General features: G+C 36.0%; 1 protein-coding gene across 2 annotated transcripts in view; it reads right to left on the bottom strand.

Moving 5' to 3' along the window:
- Window positions 1-13,616, bottom strand: part of txnrd2.2 (thioredoxin reductase 2, tandem duplicate 2) — a 31,386-nt gene that overhangs the window by 14,837 nt on the left and 2,933 nt on the right. For both annotated transcript variants that reach the window (XR_013821268.1, XM_079871558.1), the window contains exons 5-12: window positions 13,196-13,270; window positions 11,656-11,734; window positions 11,492-11,554; window positions 10,808-10,878; window positions 8,063-8,082; window positions 6,124-6,215; window positions 5,311-5,485; window positions 164-300 (exon numbers count right to left, since the gene is read on the bottom strand). Coding sequence is in view for 1 of the 2 variants with exons in the window: in XM_079871558.1 (XP_079727684.1) it covers window positions 164-300; window positions 5,311-5,485; window positions 6,124-6,215; window positions 8,063-8,082; window positions 10,808-10,878; window positions 11,492-11,554; window positions 11,656-11,734; window positions 13,196-13,270 (712 nt within the window). In the remaining variant the exon portion in view is untranslated. The remainder of the gene's footprint in view (window positions 1-163; window positions 301-5,310; window positions 5,486-6,123; window positions 6,216-8,062; window positions 8,083-10,807; window positions 10,879-11,491; window positions 11,555-11,655; window positions 11,735-13,195; window positions 13,271-13,616) is intronic.

The raw sequence follows: 13,616 nt of genomic DNA, 5'->3' as shown, positions 1-13,616 counted from the left end.
TTTTTTTATACATTTGATCATTTAGTTTCTGCAGTATTTCTTACTACATGTTAAATAAACCTACTGTAACTGAAAAATTCATATCATGAAATAAGATTTCGGTCATATTGTCCACCCCTACCCTACTAGTGCATTATTGATGACTTTCATTCATAACGCCTACCTCACTGATGTCTCCGATAGCAAAAATATTTGGCACAGATGTGGCTTCATCAGCGGCCACAATTATCTTCCCAGTTTCTTTGTTGATCTCCACGCCAACCTTCTCCAAATTGAGGGTCTTGGTTTCAGGGGCTCTGCCTAAACTCAAAGAGAAGAAAGCAATGACAGTTAGCGCGGACAGTTATCTGACAGCTTTTGGATGCTTAAGGCTGGAGTTTATCGCTCGGCCTGCTGGGAGAATTTAGGGGTGGCTTTACACTATGAGATTAGAGGGCAAAATCTTATCCAGTGATTAGAAAAGAAAACACAAGCACAGCTGAGGTGGTGGTCTGACGGAAGGTGTAATGAAGAGACCTGGATGCATATCCCATCAGCCACCTGGGGCTTGTGGTGTCATTTCTGTCACTTCCTATCCGAGGGCTGAGAGAGGCTGTCGACACTTGTCCATCTCTGGCCCCCTTCCCCCATTCACGGCGTCTCAGACACGCACACACACAAGACTCGAGTCCCAATGCCTTCATAGGTATCACAATAAACAATGTTTGCAGCAGAACCCAGAGGTACCCATGTAGATGCTATCAGACAGCAAGAAAAACAAACCTTAAGCCCCTTTTCCTGCCTCAAGCACAGAAACAACTTCCTTCTGCTCGACTACAGTGAGACCTGAGACACAGATATGAATATGTATGTACACATCGATTACTCAGAGAAAGAGTGAGAGATGGTGAAAATAAAATAAAACACATTTTTCTCCAAATTAAAGTCTGAAGCTGGAGTTATATTGGCTAAGTAAAACTGTACTTAAGACTAATTTGTTTTATACATTAAGTAAATTAAAAACACTAAATAGCATTTGGAAAACATTAATGCTGATACACAGTTTCTGTGTGTGCCAATAATAGCAGCAAACGGAACTGAATATATATATATATATATATATATATATATATATATATATATAAAAAAAAACCATAATGTGAATGTTCATAATTTAAATTCAGAATGAAACTGTACTGTAGGAAAATTAGTTATACTAGCAGAAAAAAATATTTAAGAGGCGGCATTCATTTGTATGTACATATACATCTTTGAATTAAAGAACATTTATTTTTAATGACTTAAGAGTAAACTGAATCATTCACAGTAAACATGGAACTGTAAAGAGAGTATTCTTAACACTTTTGATTTTAGTTTCACTTAGTTAAAAAATATTGTTAAAAATATATTTTTAAAAAACATCTAAATATCTCAATATATATATTTTTGTATATATTTTATTATTAAATTATTAGCAGATAAAACCACTGCCACAGTCTTTAGGGCACTTAAAATTCAAATAAAAACTGTTGTAAAAATGACAAAATAATGTTTTTGTTTAATTGTATTTTGGCAATAAAATAATACTCAATGTAATGCCTAGTTCCACTAACACCACACAGAGTGCCATCAGAAGCAGAACTGTAGTGAAAAAAATTACACTTATTTTTATGGCTGAGTTTAGAGGATAACGGCGCAACAAAGGCTCAGAAGTCCACGAACTACAAGTTCAGTCTAAATGAAAGACATCCTTTGTTTTACACCACATTCCATCAGTAAAAAAACCCTTGAGATATCCTTCACGGCCCGTGGAAAAAGAACGTCCTTGACTTTGTGTGGGCAAAGACCTGATAATAGCGAGAATGTGCATTTTATTGGCTCAACTAAAAAAAAACGACCTGAAACGATGATTACTGTAAAGCGGGAAAAGTACCAGTATCTGCGTCAAACTGAAATGGGGCATTCCTGGTCTGCACTTCCTGTCTCTTTTTCTGTCTGATTTGGGCTCCTGGAACGTCGCTGGGCATTGTGAAGGCTGGTCACAATAACAGAGGACCACTGATAAGAGCCATGCCTGAGAATTCAAACCCACACCACCTCTCTCTCTCTCTCTCTCACACACACACACACACACGTACACAAACAGCTGCCTCTGATAATGAACAAGAACAAAGCCTGGAGTTATACAAGAAAAAAATATCAAGGCCAACATGCTAATTAGACACAACAATCTGCCTGGCAAGACTTTAAATGAGCCTTATCGACTAAACAGGCCGGAGAGAAGAATGGATGAAACAATAAGAGAGGATTGAGTCACCTTCCATTCCAGTCACACATGGTATCAAGTGTGATATCTGTAATTCTCCATGGTGATTTTAATTAAATTTTACTGCACAGTAGCAGAAAAACAGCTCCTGGCAAATGTAATGCTAAACACCAGAGTGAAAAAGCCAAACGTATGGCCTTAATGAATTAAACCCAAAATAGTGGCTCAGCCTAGACATAATAGAGAACTAATCTTACAAAAATGATCTGTTTCCTCCAAAATATCAAAGTTATGGTTACTACTGTAAAACTGTAACAAAAATAATACCTGAACACTATCCCCATCTCTCCACAATGCCACTATAGATAATATAGTTTAATGTACACACACGAAACTGTTGAAATCATCATGTTTTGACCGATGCAGTCATGCAGATAACCTCTAAATGGAAAAATATAGGCCAAAAAACAAAAGTCTAATGCTAATTTGAACATTCAAAGAATAAACAAGTCATCTTTAAATTTAAATTTTTCAATTATGGTAAACAGCACTGTTTATTATAGTAACAATAACTGCAGTAACTATGACATTTTTATGAAAATTTTAGTTATCACGGTCATTTTTAATAGCGTATAAAAAGAAAATGAGAATCAATCAAAAATACATTATATGCACACATTTGTGAACCAATAGGAAAGCATATTTACACAATATATATTACTTCCCTTCTTCAGTCCTCATAAAAGGGGTACACCTACAATATGGAGGAAATGTTCTCTTTCCTGGTGTTTAGCACAGCCACCTGCAGAGGGGCGCAGCTCAGAGGAAGGATGGAGGAGCGGAAGGGTGGAAGAGCTCCACTGGGGGTGAAAGACAGGAGGAGGGATGGGGCTGCTCTAGAAGTCGCCATGAGGGAGATTTAAAAAAAAAAGCCAATTTTTATGCTTCCACTGCGAGAAAGAGAGCAGGATGGAGAAACAGAGAGGCCACAGCATGGAAACACAGCATCCTCTCGAGGGTGTAATAGAGGATATCAGCCTCTGAAAGCTCTTTTCACTATGACAACAGTCAATACTAACACTACTTGACTAAACAGATTATTAATGCTTCAAGTTGGCAACCATAAACTCCCTACGCTAATGCATGATAGTACTTGATGGTGGAACTGTTTGTTATGATTCTCGCAATTAATAAATGTAAAATTTATTAAACATTGCGGTCTTATTTTTCATAGAAAAAGTATTTAACCACAAGAAAGCATGTGTGATTTTACTAGTGACACATTTTGAGATTATCAGACTGCTATTTCTTTGCAAACTGTAAGTGCTACATAAAATGGTATAATAATAATAAATCATTAATAAATAAGTGTTAATCATTTTTTTTTGTAAATTATAAGAACTACATAGTCAAATAAATAAAATAATAATACAAATTTAGTAAAATAAGTGTCCACTTTTCAGTTAATACTTAAAAAAAAAGAAAAAGTAAATCACTGCAAATTTCACTAAATTGTAAATACTATATAAAATAGTAAAATAAAAATAATAAAATTAGAATTTTGTAAAATAAGTGCCCATTTACTTTCAATGGACAGCGCACTATTGTTAATAATTTCTGACCTTTTTATAAAATTTCTAAATTAATTGCGACGAATTTTATTAAATTGTAAATACTACATAAAATGTAAAATAATAATTTAAAAATGTAATATTTTTTTTTATTAATTACAATAAGTTTCAGTACATTATAAGTACTACATAAAATTGTAAAATTATAATAATAATAATAATAATGATGAAGTAAAATAAGTGTTCCTCTAATTTTAGCAATTTGTGTATATCTAATTTGCCCTTTTAAATTATGTATATATCAGCATTATATTGGCCATCTGCCATGATTTTTTAATACATAACTAGATTTTACACACTTGGTTTTAAAGCATTTCAGTTTGTATTTTGACTAAATACACTCATCCGTGGTAAAAGTCTAAACACACTGAAAGGAGTGTAAAACTGAGAGAACTTTAATCCCTCAACAGCAAACAAGTCTGGACCAAAATTTCAGGAACAAAAAGGCCTGAGAAAGCCACTCAACACCCAAAGCCAAGGCTGCCATACAGTGCAGCAGGAGTCACTACAGATCACTAAATCTCTCTCTCCATGTCACACACATCCAGACAGGAAGCCGAAGTCTCATTCTCACTGTACACTGTAACCTGTGCTCCACTATCTTCTCACACCATCAATAAATAAACCGGATAGTCCTATATTCCTTTCATTGTCCTGTAACCGGAATGAGAGAAATCAGATGAGTGAAAGATACAAACACACAGAAGGGGATGGCATCTGCAGTCAGAGATGCTGAGGGATGAGTAAAGGGGAAAACTGTGGAAGCTCTGGGTGGGTTTCCGTATAGAGAGACAAGCAACCCTGGCAGGAAAACCCAGAGCAAGAGAACAAAGCAGGGCCAGGGCCCCTGGTGCATCCTGGTCCTGTAGAGCAGACCTCAGTCCAGTGATTAACACTTCCCTAGATGATTCCATCCCTCTCTCTTTATTACTCTGTTTTCAGGCCTGACAGTCCCATTTTTGCTGATATAGCAGCACAGCGGTGTAGGACAATATAAGCGCAAACTGATATATGTATTATGAGGATTTATGCTTTTGAAATGTGATGAAAGCATCACTGATCACAGTGGATGAGTCAACTGTACAACATATTTTCCTGAAGCATTAATTTATGTCAGAGCAGTTATGATACTAGTAAGAGATAATGCACAGTCAGACATTCATTAATTGCTAAATAAACCCTGACAGTGTGATCAGTCAGTGTATCAAAGGATTTACTTATATAGGTCAATTATGTTATTATGTGAGAAGAAAGACACTATGGAGTGAGTTATGCATTTCTAACCTAGCCACAGTTTTATAAATAATAATAATTATAATAATAATAATTTCCAAATAAATTTGGAAAAAAGAAAAAACTTTTCCTCTCAAGAAAAGTGCCTAATAAACAAATTTATGTTGTGTCTGTATTTGTGACGCATTAAGATGGCCTCACCTACAGCCCAAAGTACTGAGTTGAAGGAGTCTTTATGTTCCTCTTTGGTTTTTAGATCCATCCATGTGACCTGGAGAAGGCCAGATGGGAGCTTTTCCACACTTTTTGGCGCACACCTCCAGGAAAACTTGGTGCCATATGCCTCCATGTAGTCTGTGACTAAACCAGCCATTTGCTGAGAGACAAACAGAAAAAAATTACAATATGGACATATGGACACAATTAAAACCCCTACAAAAATGGACAAACAAATTCTAAAAAAAAAACTATACATTTTTCCTCTGCATATCGTTACATATTAAAGTATTTTAACTGAGGATAAGGATAAGAGATTATCTATATAGTTGCAACCTATACAATCTAACAAAGAGTAACTAAACAAATACATTTAAAAGCTTTTCCTCATCATTTGTTTTCTTAAACAGATTTTATTTCAACTGAGCAATTTGCTCCAAGTTGTCATTTTGTAACTCCTGTCAGACCATACTGCGGGTATAATGCTTAATAATAACTTGACAAATCTCCTGTCAGAACACTATAACCGTTAATTAAAGATGAATGCTTAAAAAACACAGTCATAAAACAAGTCTAGCCAGGTCTCTCATCCTGTTTTTGCCATGTAGCCTGGCGGTTCTACCAGGGTGAGTCACATTAAAGAATGGCCAAACCAAAAGCAGTTATAGCGACTAATAATAACTATTCTTAGTGTATTTTCCAACTCAAAAACAAATAAAAAATAAAAAAGAGGATTTTTTTTTCTCTAAAAACATCAAAGAGGACGAAGTGTCAAGGCAGAAAACATAGATGTAGTACCTGATCAAATCCCCGGAGGGCGATACTACGCACCATCACAGTGGTGTCCAGCCCAAGGCCTGCAAGGAAGCCAGCACATTCCAGTGCTACATCTTCACACACACAGTGAAGGAAAACAAAAATAAAATAGCACAAGTATTATGGAACATGAAAAAGTGTATAAATCACGTTTTTCTAAAGTGACCCTGTCCGACAACGACACCAGCAGTTAAAGTTACAGCGTGAGGCAGCGTCTCCCTTGCCTCCCCTGAGCCCATTGAGTTTTAACAGACTCACTAATGCAGGAATGGGGAGCTCTGACCCTGGAAGGCCACTGTCCTGCAGTTTAGCTCCATTTCTAATCAAACACACCTGAAAAATGTCATCAGGATTGCTTGAATATTGAGGCAGTTGTGTTTGATTTGGGATGGAGCTCAACTCTGCAGGACATTGGGCCTCCACGACCGAAGTTGCCCATCCCTGCCCTAAAGCATGCCGTAGGTTTGGTGGGGGGGTAATCGAGAATGAACTGGGAAAAGTCACATTAGAAGAGGCAATGCCTACATCTTGCTATGTAAAAAATTGTGTTAATGGGAAGACTAATTAAAAATGACGTAAACAACTCAACGCTTATCAACGCTTTATATCACGTCAAAATAAAACCTCAAATGACTTGAAAACACTATGTGTGAGGGTTTTTAGTGAGCAATCGGAAAGATACATCTCTGTGTCTGTGATCATCATGACCCCTGCTGCGTTTACCGAGCTTTTGATGACTGATGATCCGAAAATAAGTGGACTATTAAAAAGAAAAGCTGAAAATCAGTTCACAAATAAAAAAGTTGTAATTCGAAATTTGTTAATGTGTTCTTATAGTTATTTTAGAATAAATGTAAAAAAAGCTTAATAAAGTTTTAATAAAAAGAAAATTCATTCAATTGTTAAGGTAAAATAAAAATAAAATTTTGATAGCGCAAGTAATAATTATGTATTTAATCTGGAAAATGTGTCAGCAGTAAGTGTAACTGGAACATGAATTTACTGTATATTGGATTAAAAAAACATAAAAAGCAGTGAGGACTTTGCTGAACACAAAAGATTATATTTTTAAGAATAGGGGTAACCAGTTGATTGGCCCTATTGACTTCAATAGCATGGGAAAAAAAATAAAAATACTATGGGGACCATCAACTGTTTGGTTACCGATATTCTTCAAAACATCTTTTCATTCAGGTTTGGAACAACTTGAGGGTGAGTAAATGATAACAGAATTGTAATTTTTTGGGTGAACCATCCCTTTAAACAATTTTGCATCTGACAGGACATTGAATTTGTGCATTCTTAGTAAATAACTCGCAGAAATCTCCACTCGCATAGGAACTTTTATTAGATTGTGGACCTGTTTAGCAAATCTTGTCCACAGTCTGCTGTTTCTGATTTAATAAAGCTTTTTAATATGTCCTTGCTAATTTATTGTCTCATAATCTATGAGGAAAAACTCATGGACTTCTGGAAAATTGGTAATAAAATTGGTGTTTAGGAAATCAAATGCAAATTTAAATTGCATTCCAGACACTAGGAGGTTAAATTAGTAAATCTATGTTATGTGGGATAAAAACACAGTGGATTAGCCATAATCTGCCATTGAGTGCATTTGCATGTACAATAATACACTAATTATGCTTAATAACATAACATGTAAAGGCATGAAAACATCAGTGTTCTTTCTCTTTATTGGGTAAAGGTCAAATACCATATATGCTAAGCAAAACCAACATAAATCTTTCCCCTCTGAACCATCTTTGCTCTGCATATAAATATTTACAGGCATTCTGGTAAAGAAAAACAGACGAAATGATCTGACTTAGCGTTTGGTCGAACATGTAAATGCACTCATTGATTAATCATCTCGATAGGTAGACACTTCTCCTGTAAAGCAAGAGTCGGCTTCGAAGGATACAACTGGCACCAACAACCAACCTGGAACACACAGAAAACAGCAATTAATGAGATCACAGATAAACAACATGAACAATAAGGTCACATAACTACAAACATGAAACGAATGTGAAAGAGTCAGTAAATTTGTCACAGGATTTGGGAAACATTCTGTAAAATGATACTAAACAACCTAAAGAGAATAAAATGCACACCACTTTACTTACACCAAAACAAAGACAGGAGAACACAATAAAGATGACTTAAGAACAAAGAGCAATGACTGTGTGTGGTCGACGAGTACACCGCCCTGAGATTCACGGTCATGGTGAAGTCTAATTGCTAACACAAGGTCTAATCCTCATGGATGTCCCCACACAGCACTGCTGAGTGAAACCCACTTACACCAAAGCAACATCACACGCATTCAGTGTACAACACTGCTAATGCACATCTGCACTTAGTGCTCTTTTGTGTGGCAGCTTATGGAGGGATTAGGAGCAAAATTTCAGAGCTCCTTCCCCCCCCCCAACAAAACACATCCCTAAGCTCTAACCTGCCATGGTGGAACAAGTCTGATGATAAGGAATGACATGGACTAGAAACCTTCTGTCTGGATTAGTATAAGAGACATTCCTTTTTATATAGAATGACAAACACAGGATACATGAGAACAAATCGCACTGCATTAATTTGCATGTGTATAGGTAACATTTTTTTCTAATCTGCTGATTAGAGAATCATTCTAAGGGAATCATTTGTCATTTGTGTGCTACAGTACAGATGAAACAAGTTATTCTTTGTAAAAACATGCTACTGTATATTCATTCTATTTACACAAATCCAAGCTTAGACTGAGCGTAATATTATTATTATGCAAAGTCCAATGCAGATGAATGAAAAACAAGTGCATGAAAGTATGCAATTAAAATCACAATTTTGTATAACTACACACTAAACAAAAAGAACCGCAATCATAATCATATTGTGACCCAGATATCAATGTTATATCAACACGCCTTTGCTGATTCCAACCCCAGTTTGGGTCCATCGCCATGTTTTCCAATTACATTCTTCAGTCTCTCTCATATATATTTCCCTTCACTCCCTATTGAAGTGTCCCTATTATGCTTTTTCAGAAAATACTTTTTATGTAGTGTGTAAAATAGCTGTTTGTGAATGTAAAAGGTCTGCAAAGTTTCAAATATCAAAGTGCCAGATAAACGGAGACGGAGTTATTATCTCCCAAAAGAAAGAAACGATTTTGAACTGCCTGAAACGAGTCGTCAGTAATTCCAGTCTTACTTCCAGCACAAACCTACGCAAGTTTGTAACAAATTTGCATGGTGCCATAATAAACTATGGTCTTCATTGGGTGCCTGTGAACAGCGTCTACTTTGACGAGTTTGTGTTGTCGACATGTCGAGAAGATGCGGTTTCCTGCGCTGCGAAAGCAAATCCACTTTGCATACACTTCCAAAGAAAAGCCTCAAATTGATAGCGTTAAAATGGTTACTCTTTATATCACTGTGTATCCCAGTGCTGAGTAAGACTCCGGAGCTGAAATTCAGATATGGTAATGGTCATTTTGTTTCCAACTCGCGCTGTCAGTGTTTTTTGGATGCATTGTAAAAACCTATTATAGTAGACCTCCAAAACAAAATTTGCAACCTTTAATAATAACCTTTAATAATAGGGCTGCTTTAAATTTGTAGCATAAAATATAGCAAAAGGCCAAAAATTAGAAGAAAAAAAAAGAACAACTTATATTTGATCATGTCCTTAAAAAACCGTCGGCATTTACTGTTAGGCCTATCATAACATTCTCTTCAGCTGAAGTCCCACTAGCTTCTACATTCATGCAGAAACCACAGCAGGAAAGAGAGTTTATCCTGGGAAGTGTGTGGGAACTGTGGCTACTGTAGACTCAGTCAACCTTGGGCAGCACTTCTATAATAACCCCGACCATGATAAGATCAGCAAGTTCATGCTGTGCCTTTCCTAATGTCTACCCAGACTGAGCCTGCTTTCATTTCAGCAGAGCAGAGAGAGATAAGCACGGGACAGAGAACTATTTACTGCGCGAGCATCTGTAGGTCCCGAGGCCCACTGGACACCTGAACCACAGGCAAAATAGTTACCTGGTTTCCTCAAAACAAGTTATTTTCAACACTGACTTTTATATAATGAGCCCAAGGGTTGATATCATACTGAATGCATTATTTGGTAGTCTTCAGAATCCAAAGCATACAGTGTGTCATCAGTCCTGACAGACGCTCAGCTGTTATGGTGGAAACGACTGCACAAGTCAGGCATGCGTGCCAATGGCCTTGCTCATGCCCATCAGTCACCAAGGTCTTGCCACTTCCACAGGATGAACACTCTTACTGGCAACAGCCTGAAATCGCACCTGTACAGCTGACAGATCAACGGCAAAACAACATCACCTGCTTGAGAAGGATGTGGCCAACACAATAACTAGCGTGACTTAAAGAGAAAGCTGCAGTAAGGAACCGAAAATATTATCCGAGTTTAAACAGAAGTTCATTTTTAAATTAAGTTCTTATTTTGTTAAGTGCATTGTGGATTTTTTTTTTTTTATATAAATTCAATATACTTGCAGATTAACAAATGCAGCTGGCTAAGCAACAGGTAAAGCAGATTTCTTGACCACTTATGACAAGAAGATAATGTTGAAACACACATTAAAGTGCTGACAATCTAAAGCGTTTGCTCACAATCTGTTCACAACATAAAAGTCACTTACGTTTTTTTAGGTGACTCTCTGAGCCAGAAGACATCATCACTTGTGATCCCGAACTCCATAGCTCCTGGGACCTGGAGGATGAACCGCACAGTTCAAACCCAAATGAGTCACTTTAAAGATTAAATATGCAGCATAAGCAGCATTCAATTTAATATTTTTAAAATGTAACTGAATATTTTAAAGCTGTAAAAAACATTAAAATCAATATAAAATTATGATTAATATCAAGTGTTCTTTGTAATGTAATAGTAATAATCATAGACTGTAAAAAAAAGGTAATAATATACAATTCAAAATATATTATTGTAAATAATAATATCAATAATGATGACAAACTATAATGCTTCTCAATTTTCCAATAAAAATTATCATATTATTTATAAAATTATAAAATACTGTCACAATGCAAAATATTAATTGTCCTAAGAAGAGGCATCACTTTCTTTAAATGTGTCATTTTTAAGGGGTGATTTATAACATTTGTATCCTTTACCAGTATCTCAACTGAAGCAAAGATAAATAGCAGGCTTTCAAGTGTGATTAAGAATAATATCAATTGTATCATATTTGGAAAGCCAGAAAGGAAATTATCTCTTCCACACGCCTATCAGCAGAACAAGGTCACATCACATTCTGGAAAGACAACACCCACACATGCCTGCCTGCACTGGCACGCAAACTTACACGTGTAGGGTACTTCGGCCGTCCACCAGTAGCTAACACAATGTTTTTGGTGGTCAATGTCATCTGTGAATACAACGACGCAGGATAATCAAGAATATGGCACAAGAGACTGGTGGTTAAATAACATTTTACAGAATTAAGTTGCTATAAATTCAAAAACATACCTCTTTCCCTTTGGCATTTACAGCTCTGATAGTGTGTTTATCCACCAGACTGCCATTCATATTCAAATATTTCACCTTCCTGTTACATCGGACAGAGAGATAGTAAGTGTAAGTAAGAGAGATGGCAAGAAAGTTGCCTACCGACATCACAATTCCCCATCAACTTTGCAAAAGTGAATTCATTTCTACAAAGTCATGGAGATGTAAGAAAGCTCAACAACAAAACAAGATTTGATCATTAATAATATTGACGTTCAACCCAAACTGACACCTCTGCTCTAACATCAAGACATATATTTGGGGCATTCTGGGAAATGACATCACCACACCTGTTTGCCTCACAGCCATACAGTAAGACGGCTGAAATTTAGGACAATTTATCACAATGGCACATTCATTTAGCCTCAGACTGTAATTACCTGATTAGATGGTGAAAGAGATAGACAGCTAATGAGATCTACAGGGAAATAAAGATTCTGCTCTATAATGTCTGTATATTTCATCTAAAATCATTCGCAATCTTTTTAAGCAATTAGCTAATACACAGTTTTTGCCCTCGGGGAAGTGCTGGACACTTACTACAGGCTAGAGCTGCAGGACTCTGGATAAATTGAGAAATTTTTTTTTTTTAACGTAGAGATCACGATTCTCCCACAATTCTGAATAGACAACTAAACAAATGTCATTTACTAGAGTTTCAAACTGATTTCTGCAGTCTATTTAAAAATATTTAATTATTATTATTATTTTTTAATCGGTTTGAAAGAATGATTCAATGACTCACTCATAATGACTTCATTACTGGATGATTCAGCATTTTTGAACAAATCTCTTGAATGATTGATTCAGTGACAAATACATATTTTTAACGGTCTGGTTAACTGTTGTAACAATGTTGTTGATACAATCATTTTTTGAAGAGTCAAGTAATTTTCAAAGGTGGATTTACTCTACTTTGATCGCTACTGTAGACAACAGTGTTTATAAACTTTTATCCCAGTGCTTCTGTGATCATTTGAATTATTGCACCAGAAATAATAATACTGTGAGGTAAAATACTGTGTGTGTATCTGTTTCATACTGATACAAGACAACTGTTCTCTTTGGGTCAGCAGCAGCGCCAATGCAGATTTGAATGTTCGCGGTGATCGTACTTGTCAAAGGTTTAATTGTTTGAATCGAGATCGCAATCTTTTAACGATTAATCGTGCAGCTCTACTACAGGCCCTCCTGGAAAACAAAAATTGTATAAAACAACATTTTTTTAACCCTCAACCTGTGGTCCAACAACCCAGATTCTGACCCATAAGTCTACTGATGTGAATTACGTTTTCCACAGCCAAAGTCAGCGTAACATTATAAGGATGATGTTAAAAAGCTTGATGGGATCTGCACAGAAATAGCCATCATTAACTAAACGAATTAAACAGTTCAGTTGCGTTTAAGTTGTTCTTGATCGACAAATGGGCTCCATGTAAAACATACAAACCATATTGGAAAAAGAACATTTTGGCCATGTTGTTTTAATAGTAAAACTTACTTGTCTTGTAGTTGCACTCTGTGGCCCCAGTTTATAGACCTCACATGGTTCTGGACAGCCTCAGCCATCGTTGGCCTGCAACAGATTACACAAAAACTTCTCTTATCTGGTCACAACAATGCAAATCACAAAAGAAACCCTCACATGCATTTGAGATCTAATATTTCATCCATAGGTTTGAGCACATACACAGGATTTAAATGAGCTATAAAGAGAAGATAAATTGGTAACAATTTACAATATTAGTTCCATTTGTTCATATTAGTTAACAAACTAACAAAGAAAAAATACTTCAAAGTTAATGTTTATTAATGTTAATTCCAGCATGTACTAATACATTATTAAAACCAAAAGTTGTATCTGTTAATATTATTTAATGGACCTAAGCTAACATGAAGTAACAATGAACAGCTGTAGTTGT

The sequence above is a fragment of the Squalius cephalus genome (assembly GCF_949319135.1).
Source record: "Squalius cephalus genome assembly, chromosome: 5".
NCBI lineage: Eukaryota > Metazoa > Chordata > Actinopteri > Cypriniformes > Leuciscidae > Squalius > Squalius cephalus.
Note: the sequence above shows the minus strand (reverse complement) of the source record. Positions and strands in the feature narration are given on the sequence as shown.